This window comes from Alligator sinensis, unplaced genomic scaffold (genome assembly GCF_000455745.1).
Source record: "Alligator sinensis unplaced genomic scaffold, ASM45574v1 scaffold872_3, whole genome shotgun sequence".
NCBI lineage: Eukaryota > Metazoa > Chordata > Crocodylia > Alligatoridae > Alligator > Alligator sinensis.
Window position 1 is genome coordinate 683,049 of NW_005842137.1, and position 26,664 is coordinate 709,712.

At 50.9% G+C, this 26,664-nt stretch overlaps 1 protein-coding gene across 7 annotated transcripts in view; it reads right to left on the reverse strand.

Annotated features, from left to right (window-relative positions):
- Window positions 1-9,050: 9,050 nt before the first annotated feature.
- The window catches only part of TULP1 (tubby like protein 1), a 40,835-nt gene continuing 23,221 nt past the window's right edge, over window positions 9,051-26,664 (reverse strand). For all 7 annotated transcript variants that reach the window (XM_006025242.3, XM_025206017.1, XM_006025244.3 and 4 more), the window contains 11 exons: window positions 26,221-26,370; window positions 24,417-24,551; window positions 23,987-24,100; window positions 23,154-23,288; window positions 21,833-21,930; window positions 21,065-21,235; window positions 19,574-19,686; window positions 15,676-15,784; window positions 15,155-15,253; window positions 13,603-13,774; window positions 9,051-10,356 (listed from right to left, as the gene is read on the reverse strand). In XM_006025242.3, coding sequence (XP_006025304.1) covers window positions 10,223-10,356; window positions 13,603-13,774; window positions 15,155-15,253; window positions 15,676-15,784; window positions 19,574-19,686; window positions 21,065-21,235; window positions 21,833-21,930; window positions 23,154-23,288; window positions 23,987-24,100; window positions 24,417-24,551; window positions 26,221-26,370 — 1,430 coding nt within the window. In that variant the 3' untranslated portion in view covers window positions 9,051-10,222. The remainder of the gene's footprint in view (window positions 10,357-13,602; window positions 13,775-15,154; window positions 15,254-15,675; window positions 15,785-19,573; window positions 19,687-21,064; window positions 21,236-21,832; window positions 21,931-23,153; window positions 23,289-23,986; window positions 24,101-24,416; window positions 24,552-26,220; window positions 26,371-26,664) is intronic.

Consider the following 26,664-nt stretch of genomic DNA (forward strand, 5'->3'; position numbering starts at 1 on the left):
GGGAGGGGAGGGGAGAGGCGCTCCGCACCCTCCTGCCCCTGTGCCTCCCCCCCCGCTGCGGCTGCCCCGGGCCCTGCAGTTGCCACCCTGTCACAGGCCCTTCTGGAAAGGAGAGCCTGCAGCAGCGCAGGCTGGTGGCAGCCTAGAAGTAGCACATCAGCGGTGTGCATCAGGATCTGGGGGGATGTCTGATCACCGGAGGCTGAGGTGACTCTTCAGCCTGGAGAAGAGCAAGCTCAGGGGTGGCTTGGTGGCAGCCTGTCAGTCCTCGACTTTCAGCATTTCGAGTCGCAACGTTTCGCACTTGCAATGCTGATAAATTGACATCCGGTTTCGACTTTACAACGCTTGATCTGATGCAACAAGTTCGCTGCGTCGCTCATCTCCCTGGAGAACATCTGTCCAAACGTCCTTGGACGCTTTCTTTAAGAAAACAGATGAGACTCCAGAAAAACTTGCAGGCAAGACCCCTGAGAAGAGTCCAGCCAAGATCCCTTCAAAAAGTCTAACCGAGAGCCTTGCAAAAAGTCCAGCAAAGTCACCTCAAAGAAGTCCTTCCAAATCAATATGATTGCTATTTACAATATAAATACATTAATGTAGTTATAATACTCATCTATAATTGATTGAGTACAAAATTCTGGGTTACTTTTGGTGAAAATAGTGTATCGGGCCTTGGTTCAGGAACCAATCCCCCATTATAACATAGTTTCTTATGAGAAAATTGGTTCTGAGTTACAAAGTTTCAGCTTAAAACACGGTTTTCAGGAACCAGGTGTGTGGTAAGGCTGAGGACTGCCTGTACATCAGGGGTATGCATCATGATCTGGAGGGATGTCTGATCACCAGAGCACCCCCAAGGGATGGCAAGGTCTGACCGTCATAAACTCCTCCAAGACTGTTTTAGGCTGGACATAAGGAAAGCACCTGACCCCAGCGCTCTTTCCTGGCCGGGGCAGGGGGTCGGACTCAACGACCTACTGAGGTCCCTTCCGACCCAAACAGCTATGAATCTATGAAAAACTTCTTTACTGTCCGAGCCCCCAAGGCCTGGAATAGACTCACCCCAGAGGTGGTATAAGCACCTACTCTGAACGCTTTGAAGAAACGTTTGGACGTTTATCTTGCTGGGATCCTTTGACCCTAGCTGACTTCCTGCCCCTGGGGCAGGGGGCTGGACTCGATGATCTTCCGAGGTCCCTTCCAGCCCGAATGTCTATGAAATCTATGAAATGCAGCCGCTTAGTCTGGCCCTGGGGCAGCTGAGGGCTCTTGACATACTTACCTGGCAGGGGATACGCCATGTATCTGGGTCCATGAAGGCCACTTTCCTTAAACCTCCTGGGAATGACTATTCTTCTGGAGTGGCTTAGAACCCGCTGAGGTGTTGGAGTTTAAAGCCCACTTTATGAAAATGGGAGGCTCCTCCCTAGCTTGCTCCTGCCCCACATGGCTGAGGGCAGGCGAAACTTGAGGGCACCCGAACCCCAAGCCTCTGGGCTTGGGTCTGCACATAGGATGCCTGCCAAAAGACTTTGGAAATATCTGAAGCCCCTGGTGGGGGTGGAGGATGGCCAGTTGTAGGGCCACTTATCATTCTGGACTGACTCATGGATTTGGACGTGATTTGGCTTGGAACAGAAAAAATTTCTTTAAAAAACCCAAAATGCTGAGGGCTCTTAATTGCTCCCCCTCGGTGCGGGTGGCCAGCCTGGCCCCCCTGCCTAGAAACTTCAGATCTGGGAACCAGGTGGATGCTTTCTCATCCCTTTGGGACCCAGCGCCTTGTCCAAGAGGGCCTGGTCCCTTGCCATGCCTCCTAAGTGCTGCCCCAATGCAACTAACACATGATAGCCAGCCTGCTGCTTTTAGGCTGCTATGAATTCAGTGGCAACAGCTGCTCCTTGACTGGACAGTGGCTTGGGCTTCGCTTTAGAAGAGCTGGTCCTCACTTTATATTTTTCTAAACTTGTTTCCGTCAAGCAGTCACCACTACCTCTGTCTCACCACTGCCTGTGACATCCCAGCACAATCAGCAATCTTCAAATGATTAATAACACAGAACCAAATTCTTCCATCCTTGTCGCGTTTCTGATGGTGAGACTCTGGACAGAGCGTTGTGATGAATGGGCTGGTTTTCTCCAAGGGCCACGCTCCTTAGTCATCCTTGCCTGGGCAAAAATTTCATTGGCTTCAGCTGGAGCTGACAGATGTAATTGAGTTCAGTGGGAGTTTAGCCTGAGTAAAGCATGAGTAAACAGTGTGTAATAGGACATGAATACAAGGCCTAATCTGCAAGTGTTTATGCACATGTGTAACTTTGCACTGGGAATGCTTGTATTGTTAACAATTAACATGTGCATAAAAGTGTAGGATCAGGGCCTTATTTCACTTAAAGCAGTGGCTCTCAACTTTTTTGGACTCAAGACACCCCTTGGAAAATGACAGCTCTTTACTTTCCCTTGTCATTGCGGAAAAAATAAATAGAACGATTCTGTTGCAAAGAATTCAGAAAGCTCACAGCAAGTCCGAGTGTTTTGTCACTACAGTTTCCTGTTATCTGGGTTTAGCTTATGAGTCTTGTGTAGGTGTTTGCACGCTTATCAGGACTAATATTGTGCTACACCCTTAAAAGGATCTTGCAGTACCCCAGTTGAGAATCACTGGCTTGGAGAATCACACCCAACCTTTCATGCTGTTAGAATTAGCCTGTGATCAAGTTAGGTAAATTCAGGGTCACGTCTTGGTTTGATGATTTGATTCAGCCCTATTTCTTAATATTTTCCCCTCATCCAGAAGTCCATAATACTTGCCTCTGCTATTCTTCCATTGATGGGAAAAGCAACTCTCTTCTCCAAATTATAATACAAGAGCTGTAAGTAGTAAAGCTATAAATAACATTTCCTTATGGCAAGAATATCTGAGTCTAGGCAACACACCAAGAACAGCTACAATACTGTAAATACTAATGCTTTTCCAGCACAAGCTTAATAATTTTTTTTAAAGTCCTTTTTAAAGTCACAAAAAATGTCTTTCCAGTTATTCCTGGTAGATCATTGTACAGAGAAAGAAATTATCCTAATAATCCAAAGGACTGAGTTCAGTGTTGGTCATCAGAGGATTCTGTGATTACCTATAAAGGTTTTAATTTTAAAATGACATTAAAATGCATAAACCAGAATAATAATTAAAAAAAAAATGGCACCAGCACCAGTTCTGTATGAATTTTGCATGGGTTACAATTGTTGGATTGTGTTCCTGACATGTGCTTGGCTGGGCTGGGAAAGACCCGAGGCCTAATCCTGCCTCTTCTGCTAACCTGCCCTATAAGCCTAGGCAAGATGCTTCCCAATCTGTCCCCCTTCCCCTCCTCTTTGTCGGTCTGGTCCACCTAGATTGTAAATTCTTCATGCTGTGTTTATGTTCATCACCTGGCTCCACGGTGCTACCGCAAGAGAAGTAATAACAAAGCAGTTAGCCATGCACAGGGCAGGCGATACACAAGCAGTGACAGGAGATAAACTGTCCCTACCTCTGTAGGCCACCTCTTTCACACACACACCAGTGCAGCTCCGTTGGCTCTAATTTAGACGCTCGGCATAATGAGAGAGAAGAGCCAAGCCTCAGCCCATTACCAGCACATCTCCATCTCCTCAGATCCATCACTGCTATTATTTATATGGGACCATTTTGCAGACAATGACATACAGGAACAAAATTCCCTACAGAAACACCTGAAGCCCCTGCCAGCTGGATGGTACAACCAGGTGTGGATCAACGAACCCAGAAGCAGTGTGTGGAGTTGCACAAGGCTGCGATGCACATACACTTTGTGGAATAGGGGAGCTGTGCCGAGCTAACAGATGGTGGGGAGAGAAGGAGCTTGGCCAGTGACCGCGAGGCTCTGAAAAAACAGAATGGTGATGTAGAAACAGCCTCTAATGGACAAAGCACCAAGGAGGAGATCATCCAAAAGAGGGACTCGGGCATAACGGCACGAAGGAAAAAAAAATCAGGCTGATGAGAAAAGCAGAGCAGAGAGGACCCTTCCGTCTCCGTGACCCACAGGCTCTGTAATAAGACTGTAGCAGGAGCACTAGATACTATAGGAGGTGCTGGTGGTCACAGCATGAGTGTCATACCTTCAACTCAGACCCTCTTGATTGGTAGGAAAGTTGAAATTCACCTGATTTAACAAGAATCCCTTGGAGCCTCCACCAGTGAAGTTCCCTGTGGCCCTAGTCTTGCCCTGGCTGACTAGCTAAAATATCGGGAGCCCTGGTTAACCAAAACCCAGAAGTCAAAAGCTACCATTCTTTAAGTTGTGACATTTTCTCCCTTCCCACTGCTTGGCTTTGCCCTTGTGGAAGGCATTTTCCTACTCATTTGACAAGCAAGGGATTGTTCACCTTGTCTTCTTTGTGTCGGAAGGAGGGGGAATCTGGGCAATTCACATGGCTTTGAGTATTTTGCCTTCTGTGACATTCATCACTAGGCCCCAGGGCTGTGCTGCGACACTCAGACCTCAAACTAGGGCTGTGAAGCTGTGCAAAATGGCTGAAGCCGTGCAAGGGCCCTATGTTCTCTATGTACAACTCAACACCTATTAGGACCAATAACATCTTTTTAAAGCAAAATATATCATTTGGCCTTAAGCTCAGCCGATAATGTCCCTTTATTTTTGATCTTTCCTTGCAGCAAACATTCCTTTCACACCCACACACATATCAGCATCTTCACTCATTGGTCTGTCTTTGCATCTGTCATAGTTTCCGTAGTCCAAAACAGTTGAACTTTTCAAATGCCTCAGTCCTTATTCTCTTCTGCCGTCTCTGGCATTAACAGCCAGAGCAAACAAAGGACCGAAATATCTGTCATTTTATCAAATTGTTTCAATTTGTTTCTGGCACTGCAGTTGGTTTGGATGAGGATTATTTGTGTAGCTGATTTTGCGTAGGCTAGGTGGTTCATAATTGTGGTGGAGTGCATGCATGTGTGGCTAGAACTGGTTGTGCGTTGGAGTATTTCTTTGAGGTGCTCTTTGTTTGCATGCTGTGGGTTCTGCTTTGGAGCCGACCTGGTGTTTTGCTCTCTGTGTTTGTGGTGGCATTCAGTTTGTGTTGAGTTGTTAGTTGTTTTGCATTTGAATTGAGCAAAACCAGATTCTTCTCGGGATCACGGGGAAAGATGGGTGAAACCGAAAAGGGTTCAGACTTTTGGTTTGGATGGCACCCAAAAGAATGGCTGCTTATCAACCAAGTAGCCCAGTCCCTGGAAAAGAGCTACTAGTCTCAAAAGGCCTTCTAATAAGACCCCCAGAAGTCCCCATTTCTGAAATACCGCCATAGCCCTCCCCCATGCTATTTTTGCTCCTCTACTTCCATCCAGGCCCAGCCAAGAAGGGAATGGACAAAACAGCCTCCAAAAGTTAACCAAGTTTATCCTCCCAGTCTCAGACATTCATCTCAGGGACAGAATGTGGGATGAAAGCTCCTGGTTTCTACACTTTGTTGACTAGTTGCTGCAGACTAGTTGCTGGAAGCTGCAGACTCAGAAGAAGAGTGGCAGGAAAGGGTAGGGCATCACTGGTCTCAGGCAGTAGGGGCTGTTCTTCCTAGCAGTCCATGTTAAACACACAGGAGAGCCTCAGCCCCCTCTGTACAGTTGTAAGAGTTTAAGTCTTGGAAGTTCCTTGTGTCTAGGAACAATCACCCTTATCAGGTCTTCCAGGCTGATAGGGGTGATTGATCCTCTTCCACCTTCCCAAAAATCAATGAGGTTGTCTTTTTTTCAAAATCAAAATGATTCCAAAATCAAAAACAAAAGGAATACATCAGCAGTATTTTGATAACCAAGCCCAATGAGCACGATGGGGACAGTTTCACAAGTGGGTTGGCACAAGTCTGAGATGCTGTTGGGAAATGATTAAAGCAGGCACTGAGTTACAGTGTGGTCCACAATGTGCAATTGCTGTTTGCAGTCACTTTGGGCATTGTCTCTTATCTTCCAGAAGAATATGATTAAACCATCTCCACTGTGCCATGTTCTGAAAGGATTAAATGAGGAGCACTGGCTGTGGGTAAAGTTGAATCCTGGAAGGTCTTCTGTGGGGTTGGCAATTAGGTGGCAGTGGTGGGATAGGGTGGGATGGGGTCATTAGCATCCTTCCAGAAATCTTTCCAGTGTGCCCCAGGACTGAATGAAGACGCTTGAAGATCTTTAGCCCAAAAGGCTTGTGAGGTTTGATGGGAACAGTTTATTCCAGACTCACAAAGAGATATGAGCTGCACAGCCCTTCTTTGCCTCAAATAATTGATGGTGATCCTAACAGGATGTCCAGAAAGAATCCACCATTGTTTAGAGGCTCCAGACAAAATTTGTGACAGACATATCACACTCCGGGAATATGTGGGGAACACAGTCCTGCCATAATCCACAGGAGCCGACATAGATGCACCCTACACATCCAACAGCAAGTGTTTGTCTTCACCTTCAAAGTCCTTTGCAGCCTGTCCCCAACCTACAAATCAATTCTCAATCAATATCATGACGTTGACTCTTACCTCCAACAGCTTCCATTAACCACTTAGATTTTTAAGCTCATCAGGCTTGGGAGATGTTCCACAAAGCTACCTCATTGTCCTCTATCAAATTCCTCTTAAAAGGCCCCTTTGCTATGGTTCCTGCAGAAAACTCGTCAGTGGTTATACTGGTGATGTGCTATGATGACTTCTGCTCAGGATGACCCGTATTGTTTCATTGGTGCTTGCATCCATCTCGTCTTTTGCTTATACTTAGATTGTGAGTTGTTTGGGGCAGGCCCCATCCATTTGTTCTGTATGGACTTCTGGTCTGTGACTGGAGCTCCCGAGGGCTCCAGGGACACGACTAACAAGGACTGGTCCTGCACACTTCCCATTCCAGATGCAATGCTCTGCCATCTCCCTTGGGTGACAGGACACCTGTGACATTTGTCCTGCTCATTCATTTTCACAATATTCCCTTCTTTTTACAATGGCCTCAGAAAAGGACTTATCAATAGCTCACTGCTTAGAGGTTCATTCATTGCATAGAATAAGGTGGCCCAAAAAACCAAAGACAGGCCATCTGCTACCTTTCCTTTACTATATTGACTGGCTTTGCTACACCTAGAATGATCCTTTTGTGCAAGAAGGTTGGTCTTATCCACTGTCTGCTCCTTCTATTTCTTGATTTCTGTTTTCCTTCAAGACACCCATTGCTCCAAGTCACCCAAAGTGAAAGGACATCCGCTATCCCACCAAGCATGAATGTGAAAAGGGATCCCTATGTTTTGAGAATCCCTGGGGATCAGTATAGATGGCTACTGGATAAAAGAAGCATGAGTACTGAGCGGTGGCCTCTCCTGATCTTCCATGAGAGACAGGCTGGGACCCATGGAGGATCCCTGCTGGCTTCAGAGCAGCTCCGACTTCTTCTGCTGCTCTGACAGCTTCATCATGGCTTTGCTTGCACATCTGAGCACTGCATGCTCCATATAATGAATTTCTTTATAAAAAAGGGACCAGGATGGGGACCCTGCTCCCTCCCTGTTAAGCTACTGTCCCTTCCAGCCCTTTGATAATTAATGTGACTAACTTCAATTTATAGAACCCCTCCTTACACACCTGAGTGCATGAGTCACAGAGAGGCAGGAGCTGTTTGGCACTGCAACAACACTACCCGGTAGTTTAGGACAGGAAGTGAAGACTATCACTATCCAATTGAAACACAGAGCAGAACGTGCAGGAAGCAAAAAAAGGCATCCTGGTGTGTCAGCCAAATCAAGCACACCAGACCAAAAACACTGTAAAGACCCAAGTGACAGGTGATCAATGTGCTTCTGACAGGCAGCACCCTGCCACCTAATCAATGCCCTGGAGAGAGGATACAGCACTGACTCAGAGGAGGAGCACCAAGCCTTGTGAGTCACCACCAGCACTTCCTGCAACACCTTGGGTTTTCCTTTGAGGTCTCTTCTGGTAAGGACCCAACCCAACCCTGCTCAACTTGTAACCAGATCCAAGCAAGGGATGGGATGACCTGTAGGCTGCCAAGCCTCACAGCCAGCCAGGACAGAAGGGGTGGGAGTGTCTGAAGCTCATTTTCATCCAATGAAAACTTCCTCTCTTCGTTGCCTCCACTTATCTTTACAAAGATCCCCTTCCCTAGACAATAGGGGGTTGTCTCTGTAACTTTCCTACCCCTGCAGCCCAGCTGTCCTTAAGAGGTTGCTTTCCACCACATGCACATTATTTTACTGGATCATGGATCATCAGTTTGCTTCAGCATTCTCAGAGCAAGTGGTGCTGTGGCCTTTTGCACTGGGAAATGCCTGTCAGGAGGCAGGGAGGCAATTAAGATCCACAAAGAGAGACACTGGCAGTTCCTCAAGGGTTGAATCCTCTGGAGTGTAAGAAAGGTTCCTATGGGGGGGTGTTAAGGAGGCATTGATCAGTGACTAGAAGGTGTATATTATACATATTTTTTTATACACACACACATATATATACGCACCCACATATATATACGCACCCACACACACACATATATACACACCCACACACAGACATTATATATATACACACACACCCACACACATATATATACACCCACACCCACGCATACAGAGACATATATCTATACACATACACACACATACACATATACACATACATATATACACATACACACACCCACACACATATATATACACATACACACACACACACATATATACACACCCACACACATATATACATACATATATACACACACACACACATATATACATACATATATATACACACCCACACACACACACACATACATGCATACATACATACATACATATACACCCACACCCACATTTTTACCAAAAAAAAGTAAGAAAGGGTTAACAAGCTTTGAAACATGGAAAGAGACAGGGTGGGGCTGATTTTCCATTGTCCTGCCCTTTATGTGATCATTTACACGGGGACTAAGTGCGTGCAACAGGCTCTGGAACTAGAAGGGTAGTATTTCATACCTAATTTGCACCTCTGTAAATGGTTGGCAATGGAGAATTGGGCCCTGGGTGTCAGAAGAAAGCAGGCTGGACCACTCCTCAACAAGTCCTTGGGGACACTGAACAGCACAAGCTCCAAATGGCATCTATCTCTACTCCTACAAAGCCCTTCACTATGTGCCAGGCAGCTCTTTCAAGCAGTTGTACCAGACTGTCACCCCCTATGAACCAGAAGAGTCCTCTACACAGGTACAAGCCAGGGCACTGATCTCCAGGAATCCAACACATCTGCTGCATGGAGATGTCCTGCTGCCCACCAAGCACAGGTAGAAGTTGTGCTGGCTGGGAAGGGCATGCAAGGAAACCTGGCCCTTCCATTGCCCTTGCTGTACCTATTCTAGGGACCTCATAAGCACTGCTGCCCAGGCCCCATTCACCAGCTCTACATCCACTTACTGTTTTAAGAAAAAAATCTTTAATTCAAAGCTGATGCTGCCTGTTCCTTTCATTTTCCAGGTAGATTTGTCATGGATCTGAACTGCACAGTGAACAGATACTTGTGCCCACAGCTGATCCTTTATTAGCTGATCCAACACAGGAGGACAAACCACTCACTTTTTTAATGTAAATGGTGTGCTACAAAATACAAAATGGACTCTAAAAAGACCGAAAGTGCTTCCGAGAAATGTCTCAAAGGGTTGAGATGAAGGGAACAGTCCATCTCATCGGCTAGTTTAAAAACTCTGCTTTATGGACTGGAACAAGTAGCCAGTTCTGAACTTAGGAACAGAAGATGGAGTATAAAATGTACTGTGGTATTCTGCAGCAATGATTCAACCCACGAGAGCTTAAAACAGAATCACTGCAATGCTTGGGGCCATCTCTTTTGTAAGGGCAGAAGCTGAGGAGGAGGGAAAGGTGACTGTATAAAATCTGACCTGCTAACCCCTAATCAGTGGATATATATTTGCAGTTAATGCAAGGTCTCCATCAGCAATCTCTGGCTGTACCCATGTGATGGTAACAACAACCCTGCTGTTACTCACATCCACATGGAAATAAAGGGTCTCGACTGTCAGCAGAAATCCCCTTCTGGCAGGCAAACTCCTCCCTAGCTCAGTGAGTCCAGATGGCAGTGCTGCTTCTCTCACTGGCTTAGACTCAGTCCAGCAAAAGTCTGAAGGGGTCACCAGTTTGCTATTCACAGGCCAGCTTCCCATCAAAGCTGGACAGGGCAATAGCAAAAGCCTGCACAGCACACATCGGGTAGTTGTAGTCCATGGTGAAAGCATCATCGGCCACACGGCCAAACTGCATCACAATGTAGTCAACTGAAAGAGAGGAGAAAAGAAGCCATCAAGACAAACATGCCTATGAAGAGGTTCATGGCTTACAGGAAGACTTGGCATCTATACCTGTCTGTCAGCCATGTGACTAAGACCTGAGGCACTCAAGTTCAGTCATACTTTTGCAATTTCTGGCCTAAGAGGCTGCATGCACCCAAGGCCTCACAGTCCGTGGCCAAGCCAGGAATTGAATGCAGCTCTCCAGTGCTGGAACAAGTCAGCAAACCTCTGAACTCTCTCTAGTTTCCCCATCTGTACAAGCTGCGATAAATAAGCAACCCTGCCTTTCAGAGGGGCCAAAAATAGTTTCACAGGGGCTGTGAGGTGTAACTCATTAATTTTTGCAGAGTCCTGGGAAATCCTTCTGGGGGCCACCCAGTGCTGGAGAGTGGGGTGAATGAATTGGAGCCACCCATATCCATCTAACCCACCCTCCAGCACCGGCTGAAACCCCCCCAGACCAAACCCCCTCCCCTCCTATTCTGAAGACAGTGCCAGAACCAGGACTGAGCCGTGTCAGCCCAGCCCCAGTCCCAGCGCATGCAGACACAAGTTACTGTAGGCACTCGGTTTTGGAGCGTCTTCACCCGAACCCGCATGCAATGAGGGTTCAGACTGTTGCAAGATCAGGCCCTTTTAAAGCACTCTGTAGCCATGCACTTGTGTTTGTGTAGAGTGCTTCAGGGGCCAGACTGGGCAAAAATTGTCACTTCTGTCTGCACCTGTGTGAAATGGTTTAGCGAAAGGTCATTGGGCTCCTATTGAAATATCACACAGCCGAGCAGAAGGGGCTGGGGAGGGTGGGGCTGTAGCTTGTCTGCAGAGCTCAGCCACCTGCCTGACAATAAACTTTGTCATTTAATCCAGGGACCCATCCCCTTCCCCTCCTGGTGCAGCTCCTTTACTGTTAGGAACCCAGGACACGGGCGTCTGAACCGGATGCCTCTCCAGAGAGAAACTGCCCCTTGGTGGAATTCCTGCCCGGGGCATTCTCCACGCTCCGGTGTGCTGCCCCATCCCACCGCCCCGATCACAGCTTTCTTTGTTACAGCAGCGAGGGTGACAGGAAATCTGTAAAAATAACCAGGGGCCCCTGGCAGGTTCTGTCTGTCCTGTAATCCAACACCCGGGACACCAACGTCCCCTGATTGGACTGGACAGGTGACGAGCCAAAAAGTCCCTTGCTGCTCATGCTCGTAGGAAAGCAGCTTAGCTGCTGCTCAGCTATTCTGAGGTGGTCTCTCCAGGGCATGTCAGGGGCAGAGAGGGTGGGGGCTCCCCAGCACTCCCAGGGGGATCAACAATCTTGAACTTTGAACCTTCTGACCTTGGGGGATTTTCCAAATCCAGCAAACCCTGGAAGCCAATGAAGCAAAGGGCTATTGTCTTCAGCATCTGCCCCAGAGCAGAGCAATGATGGGATTGTTTCGGCCTCACCCCCTGCTCCTGAGCATGGAGTCTGTGCAAGCCCTATATGCCACTGCACTGCCACTTATGTCCACGGAGCAGATTTTCAGATGGCCTCAGCACCCACAAAACCCCCACCTCTTCCTGGGATGCCCGAATTAGTGACTATATCTCACCCCACTGGGTGTTAAGCTGTTTTGGCAATCTGGCCCCAGTGGAGGATGCTGAGCACATCACAACTGAGCTGTAAAGACTTTATTTTTGGCAGTGGGGGGATGAGGTGGGGGGGGTAATAGCAATCAGGCCCACAGAGCTTAAACACCACTGAAGTGGGGGACCAGTGGGCTCACACTGGCCTCAGCACAGTGATGGATTTCTCTCGCTCTGCTAAAAATGCCTGTGGCGTATGGGGACTTCGCACTTAGGTGGATGGGAAAAATGAACTCGAGAAGGAGCAGTGCAAGCCTGGTGGAAGCAGACACACCTGTGCTGGTGTTGGTGGTGGCTCACCTTGGGGCTGCCTGGAGCCATGCTCTGGTTTGGTGCTTATATAAAGAAACAAGATGCCTTGGATCAGTGAGGAACTCTCCACTGCTCTCCTTGCTCGCCTCACAGGCTCTGGGGTAGGGGGTGGGAAATCACTGGATGTCTCTCCTCTCCTGCTCCTCACCGTCTGGTCCTGTGGCCAAATGGCCCAAATTGGGGCTCAGATGTCTCAGGGCTCTCCCCTCGGCAGGGACCCTGTCCAGAGTGCACCCACACCTGCCCAGGTGTCTCTTTGCTAGGGCCTCGCTCACTTAGTGACCAGCTCAGGGTGAACCTGAGCCAGGGGCACCAAGCAAAGCACATCAGCTCTGTCACTTAGGTATGAAGGGAGAGGGCTGCAAATGCTGGGAAGGTGCCTGCTATCAGCAGCCCAGGGCTGGGGTGAGGCTCTCCAGGCCTCCCAGGCTCCGTACCCACCTTAATTAGCCCCAAGGGCAACAAGCAGACTCAGTGGAGAGCAAGAGCAGCGGGCTCCCCCCAGGTACAATGCTGTCAGGAGCTAGGTCGCCACAGCATCAGCATCCTCCTTCTCCCTAAAGGTCCCTTACTGAGCTGAGCCCCTTGCTTGAACTGATTGTGGCTAGGGCATTGCAGGGCCCCCAGGTTCATTCTCTCTCGGGTCAAACAGGCTCCAAGTTTCCACGCTGCAAACGGGCCTCTTTCCAAGTGCAGCTAGCCCACGCCCAGCTGGGACCTGCACTCTCACCTGCTGCAGAGACTCTGCTGTCACAGCTGAGTGCCTGACTCTGCTGCCCACAACAGAGGTAGAGAGATCTCAGCTCAGCTCCTTTTCTAGCTATGTTGGCTCTGAAGGGCTGTCAGGCGCAGAAACTTCCTTTTGCTCAAAATGCACATGAAGAGCAGAGATGGGTTAAGTGACCCTGTAGCCACGGATCGGTGACATGGCCCTCCAGGGCTCCCGGATTTTGCTCTGGGTGACAGGGCGCAGCATTGTCCTGTTGTTCCACATCCTCCACTGGCTCCCAGTTCCCTTTCAGTTCACTGAAGACCCTCCCTCCAACACCATTTAATGGACTCGGCAGATCTCCTTTGAGACAAGGCTGCAATCAATGGCCAGACTCAAGAGAAAGGCCTGCTAGCCTGGTGGGAGGGCACTCATTAGACCCTTCCTCCCTGTACATACATCTACACACATGTGCACACGCACACACATACAGCTTTGGGAAAGTTCATTCGGGGACCCTCCAGTGTCTCAGGCTCTGTTCTGCCTGGCTGGGGGAATCCGGCTCTGCATGGCAAACCTCTCTCTGCACTTACGGTCGTTGCTGTGCACGATCTGGAAGTTCTTGACGGAGGCATGCGTGACCCTGCCGTGGAAGTTCAGCACATATGACTGGGTCTCATCATTCCACACAGGGGCCTTGTTGTGCAGCTCAATCAGGTTGTCCATGTTCTTGTTCTGCCATCTCATAAGCAGCCCGTCGTTATCCTGGGAACAGGGAGGAACATGCTCAACGGGTAATGTCAGAAGGGACCAGGAGACCCTCTCTGCTTCCAGAAGTCTCTGCAAACATTTTCTTGCATCTGTGCAGGCTGTGTGCCATGCAAGGTTGCCTGCAAACTCTTTCCGACGTCAGTGAGAGCTGGCCATGAGGCAGCAGAGCATTTCCTGAATCCCATGTGTCTATCTGGGTTGTGCATGCACCTTTCACATGCCGTGATCATCATCACCTCTGTGCTGTGAGGCCCCTCTTGTTCTAGTCTACTTCTTACACCTGCCTCTCTCTCTGGGCTCCCAGTGTTGAGAAGGGATGCTGCCACTGCCCAGCGGACTAGTTAGAAAGCAGCTGCATCACGGAGGAAAGGGATCCTAGTTGGAGGTTGGTGGGAAGCAGGTTTACATTTTTCACCATTTCTAAACTTATGCCATTCTGTATCAAGATGAAACAGGATGCTGCCCACCCCATGATGGTCAACAGCCAGAGGAGTGTGCTCACCTGGGATGAGGGAGGCCCTGTGATCGGTCTCCCAGTCCCTAACCACTGAGCTATGCTGACCCGGGTCCCTCTTGGCCTCCCCTATTGGATTTGTTTCACTTAACTAGAGACTGACTGGGCCTGAAAGAGATTGACCATATAGCCCGGTGGTTAGAGAGTTTCAAGGTTCTGCACCAAAGACAATTGTCCAAGTTTTTAAACTAAGTGGAACAACCCCAAGAGGAGATACTGAAGCTGACCCCAGAAAAGCCAGTAGGTCAAGGCACTTACCAAAGCTTCAGAAAACCCAGGTTCAAGTCCTTGCTGGGCCTGACTTGAAGCAGGAACTTGAGAGCAGGGCTACCACATGAATGCCTTGCTCACAGGTTAGTGTCTGTTCTTGGCTGGGGTCTCCGTCTCCCACCTGCAATTCCACCCTACTGCTGAGAACACCTCCCTGACTAGTTTCCTCTAAGCTAGCCGGGTCCTCCTAACCCTGTGGGTCTCAAAGCATCAGCATTTTCAAATACGAACCTCAGTCCTGATCACCAGGGGTGCCTGTAGATATGTGGGGACACTGCTCCGATGTGCTGTAATTACAGCATTGGAGCCGACTCGATTAATCTGTGTCTTGCATATCAGCTTCTGTGTCTTGTGTATCAGCATCCCTGCACTTCAAAACGGTGGCAGGGGTGCTTTAACTAAAGCTTGTTGAACAACAAGCTTTAGTTAAAGCACCCCTGCTGTCATTTTGAAGCGCAGGGACACTGATACACGAGATGTTGCAGGTGCTTTAATTAGACTGGCTCTCTGAGCCGCTCTAATTAAAGCTCCCCCACCCCCAGAGCATGTGTAAAGATGCCCCAGGTTGCTAACTGGTTGCTTTGACTCACGTTTCGAGGCCGGATGGGCACCCTTTCGTTGTCCGAATTCATTCCAGGGATGATCACCGTCATCTTTCGGGGTCCTTTGAACCCTAAAACATTGGTCTCCTGAAACAGAAACCCCAGGAAGCCCATCAGGCAGTCCCCTTTTGGCTCAACAAGGGTACACCCAAAAGCTGCTCAATGATTGACAGCACTGTTCCTTGCACTGGCCCCAGCTCCAGAACAGGCTTGTGTGAATGGGACTCCTGTCTAAACAGCCTGAGCCCCAGTGCCCCACGCTGCCCTGCCTCCCTTCCAGTGGTTCGGGGCAGTACAGGTGGGCGGCACCATGGGTGAAGTGCCTCGCCACTGCTCTGTACATAAGCAGAGGACTCCAGTCCCCAGGTAGGACCCAGGGCTAAATCCAGGAATCAAGGGCTCTGGCACCGATTTCAACGGACTCAACACCATGTACTAACTACTGCTCCCATGGAGAGCTGCTCTGTGCTGAGGGGAGGCTGGAGGGAGCCCAAGGGTTTGGTACTTACATAAATAACAGCTGCCATCTCCTGCCGCACATTCGACCAATCAGCATTTGCTCTGTCGGGATTTGCGCCATTATCGAACACCGTAAACTTGGTCCCCATTAAATTTGATCTAAAACAAGAGTCAGAAACAAGACTGAGGAGGCTGGGGGTGGATGCTGTGCTGCTGGGAACAGCAGACCCAGGGCATGTGGGCAGCGGGACCGATGTGCAGTCTAAGGGTCTCCAGGCTTTTGTAGTGGTTCTTCAAGCCCAGATCTCTTCACTATGAGCTGGGACAAGGGCTCTGCTCACCCTCTCATCAGAGGAGCAGACAGCCCCTGTGACATGCTGCAAGTTAGCTGCACGCCAGTGGCTCTCATGGGTCACTGTATAGGCGTGCAAAATCTGAGCAGCCCCAACCCAGGCCCAGTCCAACCATGTCAGACTCCAGAAGACTAATGTTTGCAGGGGAATGGTCCCAGCTTTCTCCTTCCCCTCCGTGCTGGTCCCTTGGACCATGGTATCCACCAGATTGCCTGGGCGGTTGGGGCTAAGTAGCAGTACTTCCCTGGATACCAGAGCAGGCTTTGCTGCAGGCATGGATTGGATCTCCATGTTTCCCAATAACCCTTCTGACCAGCGCAGAGACCCATCTGGGCTCCTCGCCGAGTCATTTCCAGACATTCCCCACATTCCTCCCTGCAGCAATTGTTGTTGTGTATTAGGAGGCCTGGCAGATAAGGTGCCGAAGCAGATACAAGACCCACGGGTGCCTGCTACAGACACGAGAACAGGGCCAGATGCCCCTTGTGGAACCTCTGGGCTGGAGAAAGACATTTCAGACTGATCCATCTGTGAATGGCTCCAGCGGCTCTTGCTCCATTACTGCTGCAACCGCATTTCTAGGCATGGAGGTTGCCCTAGTTTAAGATCTGATTTAGTTAAACAACAGGAAGGCTGTGTGTGGACACCTCAGATGAGGATTTCAGCTAGCTACATCATTTTCACTTGCACCTGACAATGCATCTACTCCTGCAAACCTGATACAAGCCTGGTTCAATCTGCGTTCAGAGTATCGACACACGGAGCTGCACTAAACCAGCTTAACATCGCATCTGCAGCTAAACTGGTGCAGGTCTTCTGGAGGCAGCACTGTGCTGAGCTGAGGCCTAGGCAGAGGCTCAGATATCTGAGGCATGGGGCTAATTCCTGCCATTTAGGTAGCAAGGGTAGGAGACTCCTAGCCCTGTCTGGGAACCTCTCTCTGAGCTGCTATCCCTTTGTCTACTTCCCACTCCATGAAACCAGGACAAACTCCTCTGGCCTGCTAGGATCTGTGTGGCTCCCTGAGTGCATTATCAAGTTGTGACCTGTTTCTCCCTCCGAAAGAACCAGACAAGCCAGTTTTCCCCTCTCTGCCCCCCAGGGACACTCCCAAGGCCAGAAACAGTAATAGAAGACTCCAGTTCCAGCCAGCAAAGCTGTGACCTCCCCACCTCATCTTGCAATAAGCTCAGAGGGACTGAGCCTAAGTGCCTGGGGGAACAGCAGCCTAAACTACGTGCCCTGCCCTTTTACATCCGCCTTGTGTCCACAGGCAGTGATTACCTTAGATCCTCCTTCTACCTTCACACCAGTTTCCTTTTGGGGCTCAGGCATTGTAATGGGCCCAATCCTCCATTCTGCACGGTCCTTGGACTCCCTTCCCCGTGACCCCACGGGATCACATAACTGCGTAACCCCCACAGACCAGTGATACCCCTCTCTGTGAAGTTTCTGTGCCTGTTGCCTCTGCACGGACAGCAAAGGGCAGCAGGGGGAAGCTGAATGGTGCAGCCTGAGCCTCCAGCCTGGGGAGGGGAGGGGAGGATCATCTTCTATCCAGTGTCTCTACAGTGTTTGGGGATGAAATCAGTGCCAGCAAAAGGAGCTGAAGGGTCATCCTTGCACACTGATATCCTCCATTCATCCCTGCAGCAGAGACAGCCTAGAGAAGGCTGCACCAACACCATGCTCCTCCTGTCTAGGAGGACTCAGTCCCAGTGGCCCTCCTAGTCTATCATCAAGGCTGCCAGTGTGGGGCCTGATGAGTGCTAAATAAGGCATTGTTCTTTGTTATGAACAACTAACTGGCCTGAGACCTGTCCCCTTCCCCACAGGGGCTGTGTCCTTTTGTTTGTGGTGAGAGGGCCTTTGTAGAGCATTCACATAAGGGCACGGGGTTCATAGATGCTAGGGTCGGAAAGGACCTCAACAGATCATCGAGTCCAACCCCCTGCTCAGGCAGAAAAGAGTGCTGGGGTGAGATGACCCCAGCCAGATGCCTGTCCAGCCTTCTCTTAAAGACCCCCAAGGTGGGTTCACTCAGCTACAGTTGTTTGGTGACTCCAGAGCACGTAGAAGGCAGGGAACAGCCCAGTCAGCGGGAGAACCAAGCTGGCACAGTTCATGTGTGCAGGACAGAAGCCGAATGACACTGGATATTTGCACTTGGGTAAGCTTTTTGAAAGAATTATCCTGGCACATGTCTGCGAGGGGCCAGCAGGGGAGATTATGCTTAGAGGCAACCAACATGGGTTCATTAGAGGCAGGGCCTGTCAGACCAACCTGATTGCCTTCTACGACCAGGTCACAAAATCCTTAGACACAGGGGTTGCAGTAGACATAATCTTTCTGGACTTCAGGAAGGCCTTCAACACTGTCTCTCACCCCATTTTCATTAAAAAACTAGGAGACTTTGGCATTGATGCCTACACGGTCAGATGCGTCACAAATTGGCTGGAGGGCCGCACCCAGAGAGTGGTGGGGGACGGGTCTTATTCGACCTGGAGGGATGTGGGCAGTGGGGTCCCTCAGGGCTCGGTCTTCAGGCCTGTGCTTTTCAACATCTTCATCAGCAACTTGGACGAGGGGGTAAAAAGCACCCTGTTCAAATTCACAGATGACTCTAAGATGTGGGGGGATGTGGGCACGCTAGAAGGGAGAAATAAGCTGCAATTGGACCTGGACAGGTTACGGGGTGGGCGGATGAGAACAGGATGGGTTTCAACACTGACAAGTGCAAGGTGCTGCACCTGGGGAGGAGGAACCAGCAGCACACCTACAGGCTGGGGAACTCCCTTCTTGCCAGTGTCGAGACAGAAAAGGATCTTGGAGTCATCACTGATGCTACAACGAACATGGGCCAACAGCATGGTGACGCAGTCAGGAAGGCCAACCGCACCTTGTTGTGCATCCACAGATGCATCTCGAGCAGGTTCAAGGAGGTGATCCTTCCCCTCTGCGCGGCACTGGTCAGGCTGCAGTTGGAGTACTGCGTCCCGTTCTGGGCGCCGCACTTCAGGAGGGATGTGGCCAATATGGAGAAGGTCCAAAGGAGGGCCACTTGCATGATCAGGGGCAGCAGGGCAGGCCCTATGAGGAGAGGCTGAGGGACCTGAACCTGTTCAGCCTCCACAAGAGAAGGCTGAGGGGGAGCTAGTGGCCATTTACAAACTAGTCAGGGGGGACCAGCAGGTATTGGGGGAGTCCCTGTTCCCCCGAGCACTACCAGGAGTGACAAGAAATAACGGTCACAAGTTGGCAGAGGGTAGATTCAGGCTAGACATCAGGAGGTGCTACTTCACTGTCAGGGCGGCTAGGATCTGGAACCAACTTCCAAGAGAAGTGGTGCTGGCTCCTACCCTGGGGGTCTTTAAAAGGAGGCTAGACGAACACCTCGTCGGGGTCGTTTGACTTCAGTGCTCTTTCCTGCCATGGCAGGGGGTCGGACTTGATGATCTGCTCAGGTCCTTTCCGATCCGGCCAACTAGGAAACTATGAAACTGATACCAGCTGGGAACGTGCTCTGGGCCACTGGCAATGGGAAGCAGCAGAGAATGTTTCATGCCCAGCGTTGCCCTGTGCCACCGGCTGGTACCTCAGCTTCCCAATGAAGTTCTCCCCGCCGCGTGACAGATCCGTGGGGTCAATGGAAATCAGGTAGTTGGAGGTCTTGCTCTTTTTCCGCTTCCGGCCAGCCAGCAGGAACACCTGGAAGACACAGGAGGGCCAAGGCTGGATTATAGCAGGGCACAAGCTGACAGAAAGAGGTCCTGGTCTCTAGAAGTGAAGCCTGTGAGAGCTCCAAATGGCAGAGAAGGCAGCAGGCAGCCTTTATGCTTAGCAAGGCACGTGCTGGGAACCCAACATCCTCTTCACTGCCTTCCTGCTAAGTGCAAAGTTCAGCTCAAAGTTTCTGTTCTGATATTCAAAGACTTTGATGGGATGGGCTTAGCTACTTTGGAGACAGGCCACAACACCTCCATGAGCCCTGCCTCCTAGGGCAGCTACATTGCATTGGAGCAACAAAAATGTCAGCTCATGGGAGAAGCTAAGGAGTGAAGGAAACAGGGCGTACAGGGGCTGAGCTGGGACTCACAGCCACAAGAGTGAGTAGGCATCTTGCCTTCGTTTTGACCAAGTGCTAAACTCGTCTCTGTGATTTAGCTTTCCAAGGCTCCTTACCCCACTTGGGAACATCTTTGGTTTTCTGGGACACACTATGGCTTGCGCAATAAAACAACTTGTGAGTCACGCTAGTGGGACTTGTGTGTGAAGATAGTTGCACCATAACATCATGATAAAAGAGGAGGAAGTTGCATCAAGAGGCCACCAAGCTGAGACACGCTGTTGACCTCAATGACACTGCCCACCTCAGACACCTGCACAAAGTCCCCAAGTACTGGGTTTCAGGTAATCCACTGGAGGGCTAAATTCTTCACCCAGCTTCTTCTTAACACAAGACAGCTAGAACTTGACCTGCATCTGCTGCGATACAATAATCACGCTGGGTGTGATGAGCACAGAGTATTTCCTAAGAGGAATTACAGGAATATGGGCGGAGGGGACCAAATCAATTAGTGCATGGATGTGTTTCAAGTTGCTAGCTGCCACCCTAATCCAGAAACCGAGAGAGCACGCTGCTCCACTGACACCGCAGCACATGCTGGAGAGGAATTTGGGCACCTGGAGGGGCTAACGTGCGTCTGTGGGCTGACACACAGGGCCTGGTATAATGAGCAATGCTGAGATTCATCCTTCACCTATTGGTGTGTGCGCTAAACCACATACCTGCCGCACGTGCCTGGAACCACAAGGCAGACAATGGAAACATCAATCTCAGTCTGGAGTTTATTGAGGAGACATCAGAGATTGGGAAAACTGCCAGGGAATATTAGGAGCTAGAGAAGGAAAAGACCCACGAGGACAAACTCAGCCCTGGTACAACTCCAACAACTGCAGGGGCATACCCCCCACCATGCCAGGCCTCCTTAGCTCTTGGATGCATTCCCCTGTGCTCTTCCCAGCTGTATCCATAGGGAGGCTTGTCGCACAGGGCAGTAGGCTGGGACCTCAGCCCCCTGCTCACCTTTTTCTCATTGTCCAGGTGGACGTAATAGGTTGGGTAGAGGCCCCGATCCATTCCCTTCTTGTCTCGCGTCACCCGGCACTTGATGGTCACCCCCTGAGGGGCCGGCTGCAACACGAACTCCTCCAGGTTGTCCACTTCGATGACAGGGGAAGGAGGTCTCTCTTCCTTCTGCAGCCGGCCCGAGGGTGGGGAGGGGAGGAAGGTGTTAGGGAGGGTTTCTGCTGCCCCAGGCCTTTTCAGAGACTGGGGGCAGCCCGAACCGAGGCAGGCTGGGCCACGCGGGCTCATCACACCTCCGTGCATCTCCCCCCGGCTCCTGCCCTTCCCTCTTGTGCCACACTGGGGATCTCACTCCTTCCCTCTTCCTGGCTCAGCCACAGGCTCCTCTGCATCCCCCTGCCCTGCACCAACCCCCCCCGCCGCAGAGCCTTCTGGGGACCCGAAATGCCACCACAATCGCCCTCCCTCGCAGAACCACTGCTGGGATCCCCCTCTCCCACACGCTGCTGGCCTCTTCCAAGAGTCCCTTCCCACAGCCTTTTGCTGGGGGCCCTGCCTTCCCTCCTTCCTGGTGCCCTGCTGCGGGGAACAGGCAGCCTGCCCTCTTCCCATCCCCCTTCCCCTCTCCTCTCTGCAATTAAAACCAGAGAGATGCCTCCAGTCCCAACCCATGCCTCCCTGATTCACGCTAAGGAACCACAGGGGGAAAGGAGGCCACCCGGAAACCCCATTCCCAGAGCCCCTCTGGTCTAGCCAGCCTCGTACCTTCTTGGACTTCTTCCCTTTCCCTTTCTTATTGGAGTTCTTCTGGGTAGTTTCGGGGGCCTCCTCCTCGCTTTCCTCCTCGGCACCTTTGGGAGGAGCTGCCAGTAGAAACACACCATGAAACCAGCCTCCCAGACCGACTTGGAAACACCCCAGCCTGGTTAAGGCACTAAAGGCATGGGGCACCATCACTGCAGATGCAACAGCATGATTTCTAACTGCAGAGGCATCTGGTCAGAGGAGGGCTCTGCCTGGGAGCATCCCCTATTAGGAGAGCACTTGGAGGGCAGGCATGCTCCTGCCTTGAGAACAGGAGTTGGGGTAGATGACCCGCCAAAGCCCCTTCAGCCCTGTTTGTCTGTACTTTTTTAACCCTCCTTAGTCACACTCCCCAGAGGCACGGCACATGTAAATGCAAAGACACAGCGATGGGTCGTGTCGGAAGCACATCAGGAAGGAGCAACATGTTGGCTACAAGATGGTGAAAAGGAGGGCAAGGGACTAACCTTGGTCAGTCCAGAAGGGACCTCCTGTAGCCCCTGAAGCTGCTGTCCCCTGCCCTGATGGCACTTCTCCAAGGGACAATGTGCTTCTCCAAGACTGCTGCCAACACCATGGGTTAAATTAGCTATTCTGAGTTGGTCACCATCGTCTCCCTTTAGAGCCCGTAGTTGTACTCCCCCCTGCCTTTTTTCTTTTTTGCACTTCCGTGTTCAAATCAGCCAAATCAGTTCTGATTTCTGTCGACTGAGCAGAGCTCAATTGTTCGCGTCTGTGCGGTGCTACCACCGGCAAGCCTCTTTCCTCCCACGCTCTTCAGCCTGGGGCTTCAGATACTCGCAAATCCATGGCAGGCATCCTACATGCAGGCCCCAAGCCCAGGGGGTTTGCAGTTTAGATGCCTCCTAGTCTCACTTGCCCCTAGCCAAAGGAGCAAGTTAGAGGGAGAGCCCAAAAGCAATCCCCCATCGCCACAAACTGTGTAGCCAAGATCCTCATATCTGGGGACATTTGGAGATGCTCATAGGGGGCAGCCTGCCTACAGCACAAGGGGCAGGTGTTTACCCTCTAATGACACCAAGTCATTCAAGGCCAAGAAGAAGGGGGTCTCCCCTGCGAGGTCAGTAAAACCACCTGGGTCAAAAACGACCTCACGGCATCTCCCCTGTCATAGTAGTACTCCCCCTGGCCGAGGCTGAAACAGCACCTCGAGTTTCTCTTCAGGCCAGGTGCCCCGTTCATGCCCAGGTGCTGCCCTTGCCTAAGCAATCTGACTTAGGGCCCAGCTGTGAAGCTGGTGCCGAGGGCTGCCTACACCCACCTTTCTTCTTGGTTTTCTTCTCCTTGGAGCCGTCGCCCCCAGCCTGGAACATGGATGCTGTGTTCTTTTTCTTGTCAGATTTGATCGGCTTGGTGCTGGCATCAGAGTCATCTTCGGCATCGCTCTCAGCTGGAGCTGAGGGTGCAGGGCAGGGGCAGACAGATGGGGGTGGGAGAGAAAATCAATCCAGAGAAGGGGATACAGCAACTCTTCACACATCTCTCATGCCACTCATCTGTCACTTTGATAGACGCTGAGTAACCCTCCCAAAGCCCTGGGGTGTAGGTGAGGGATGTAAACCATAGGGTAATCACTGTACCCACTGCTAAAAGGAAGCCACCTCTGGGGGTCAACCTGGTAGCTGTTTAACAGTGCATAGCCATGCTAAACACAGCCAAGAGCAGGCAGTGAAGACAAATCCTGTGTACAGCTGAAATTCAGGCCAGGAGGATGGCCTGACCCCATGTGGGTCTGGGCAGGATGGGCTGGCCGCTGTGCTCATAGGAGACGAGCTCTCCTGATTCAGGGCTGCACAGCATCATTCACTTGGGAGATCAGACCAGCACCAGTGCAGAGCAGAGACCCTACCCAGTCCCCGCCACCAGCCTTTGAATTTTCACTGGGGGAGTCTCTGCTCCAAATACTGGCCACCTGGTCCCATCCTGCTTCCCTTCTGAGGCGAGATGGGACCACGGAGCTCAGACCTGGCCACAACCCCTCCCACAGGCTGATCCACATCTCCCTAGGTGCCAAGGGCAAGGGCAAGGCCTCGTAAGCCCTTTGCTGAGGGCACAAGGCAGTGGTGGGACCGTGGGGCAGCCAGGCCCCTTCACCTTTCTTCTTGCTTTTTTTCTCCTTCTTGTCCCCGCTGACTTGGAACATGGAAGTTGGCTCCTTCTTTGTGGTCTTTGCAGTTTTGCTCTTGGCATCTGGCTCACTCTTGTCTCCTAATGGGACAAAGAAAGGAGAGTGAAAAGGGAGGGCGAAGGAAAAGGCAGGAGTCAGCAGCTGGAAAGGTGAGGACAGACACGGGGACGATAGTGGGAGCTGAGAGGCAGGAGAGGGAGAACAGGGAAGGAGTGGAGGCAAGCCAGAGACAGAAAGGGAGTTGAGGAGCAGAGATCTGCCCAGGCTCTCACTGGACCTGAACCCAGGCTCCCCGAGTGCAAAGCTAGTGTCCGAACAACTGGACTATCCTTCCCCTCACTCGCGGAGCACATCCAACCCTTAATTACCTTCCCCTCCGGGGCTCCCATCACTGACCTTTAAGCTTGGCTTTTTTCTCCTTGCTTTCTCCAGCAGAAGCTTCTTTGGAGGGTTTGGGGGGCTTCTTTTTCGGCTTTTTTGGTGGGTCTTCATTCTCAGCCTCCTCGTCCTCCTCGTCCTCCTCAGAGTCCTCTGGAGATTTTATTGGGGTGGAAGTGGGGATCAGAAGAAGATCAGAGACACAAACCCATTGACAAGGTGATGGCAATGATGATCCTACGTGCTTTCCTGGATGAGCTTGCTCCCGGTGAGGGGCTACCTTGGGGCCCACCAGACTTTTGCTTCCAGGCTGTAAGGCACTGAACAGCAGTGGGTGACCCAGGCGCTCACACCTCTCCTGTCTTGCCTAGTCCAGGCTGGGGCTGAGGCCAAATGCGATGGCTAATCCCACAAAACTGGTTCTACCACAGCCAGCCAGTGTGAATGGGAACAACTGTAGTTGAAAATGTGCCTAAAAGTCTAAGGAAGACTTTCCAAGCCCCGAGACCTGCTCTTTGCTGAATGGGACTCCAACAGTGCAGCTTTGTCCCATATTCAAACTGATTTAGAAGTGGTGCTGGCTGCCTGGCCTACGCTATGCGAGCTGGGCCAGTTTCAAAACTGCTGAAAAAGAATAGGGGCATTTCCCCAGTGCAGATAAGGCTCCAGAGGCCTTTGACCCAGGATTTGACTTGGTAGAGCCTAGAAAACAAACACCTTTGTATTTGTAAGGAAAGAAGTGAGGATTTGGGGGGTGCATGGAGCAAGGTTGCCCCCTAGTGACCATCTTGCCTCCTGCGCTTTTCCAAGGGTCCTGTGTACTGTACAGGCTCCGCGCAGCCGTCTGTATAGTCCCTACAATGACTAATGCAGAACACACAACCTCTGCACAGTTCATGCAACAGCTGTGCAGCACATCCAACCTCTGTCCTCAGCAGAGATGTGTCAATGGCTGATTTCTTGTTGCACTGCCTGAACTGCAAAAAACAAACAGCCACGTGGGTGTTGAGCAAAAAGCTTTGTTTTATCTGAAACAAACTGCCTTGCTTTGGGGTTTTCTACATTAAAAGTCATTTTGAAACACAACAATCAACAAATTCAAACAAAATCAAATGCTTCAGACAAACCAAAGTGGGAGTTTTTAGATTTTTTTCCCCCACTTTGTTTTGGCCAAAGCAATTGAATTGGACACAGACTAGCTAATAGTTTTAACTGACCCAAATCTCCATTTTCTGGGGAATAAGAGAGTTGATTGAAAAATCTGCCACAGGGCTGATTCCAGCCTTCCTCTAACATCCCTGCAGGGAGACAGTAATGAGGACCTTGGCCGGGCCCTGTAGACAGCCAGCCATGAGAGGGGCCAAGGGCAGGAGCTGTTGTTAGAATAGGGCAGTTGTCTGCACAGCCAATGCACGTGCCCTCCAAAGCCATCACGGGGGCTGCTCGCTCTACCTGGGGACTGGGAACTTTCCCACCATGGAGCTTTTGTTGGTGTTTCAGACTGGAGGTGGCTTGATCCCTTAGGGGTTCAGAGAGAGCTCTCCAAGGAAGCCCGGAGATGCTTGGATGGGAGCACAGGGCCTGGTCTAGGACGAACGGATGTTGGGTCACGTTTCGATGACACTTGCAGTGTGAATGAGAGCTGGGGGAAGCTGTGTGTCTGGCCTGTAAACACAGTGCAAGCATGTGCTGCGGGACGGTGACACAGGTGTAGGTCTACATAGGGTGTACACTGCTTGTGAGCAACCAGAGCCATGTGCTTGAGCTGTGACTGCTCAGATGAGGGGTAGCAGGTGCCAGTGGAAGATGTGCAGCTCCTTACCCTGCTTCTTTTTGGAAGTTTTGGATGCGCTGAAGTTGGCCAAAGGACTTTCCTTCTTCTTCCTGGGGTCCTTGATGAATTTGGAGTACAGATCCTTCTCACCCCCCTCCTCTGGCTTCTCTTCCTTCTTCTTTTTCAGTTTTTTGACACCTGCACATGGCAAGATATTCCAGAGTGACAACGGACAAGGCAGGTGTGGAGAGGAGGGCAGCAGATGCAGGGAAGGTAGGGCTTGTGAGATCGTGGGCTAAATGAGACACCAGTAACCCCCCACCCCAGCACATGGTCACTGGGAGACAGGGGGCGGGCTTCTCACTACAAGACTGGACAAGAACAGTGGGGTGTTTGTGTCTGCAAGATCAGGGAGGGTCAGTCGCCTTCCCAGGTGGAAGGATCACAGCAGGGAGAGGAGGCAGGAACAGATACAGAGAGCACCTCACATTC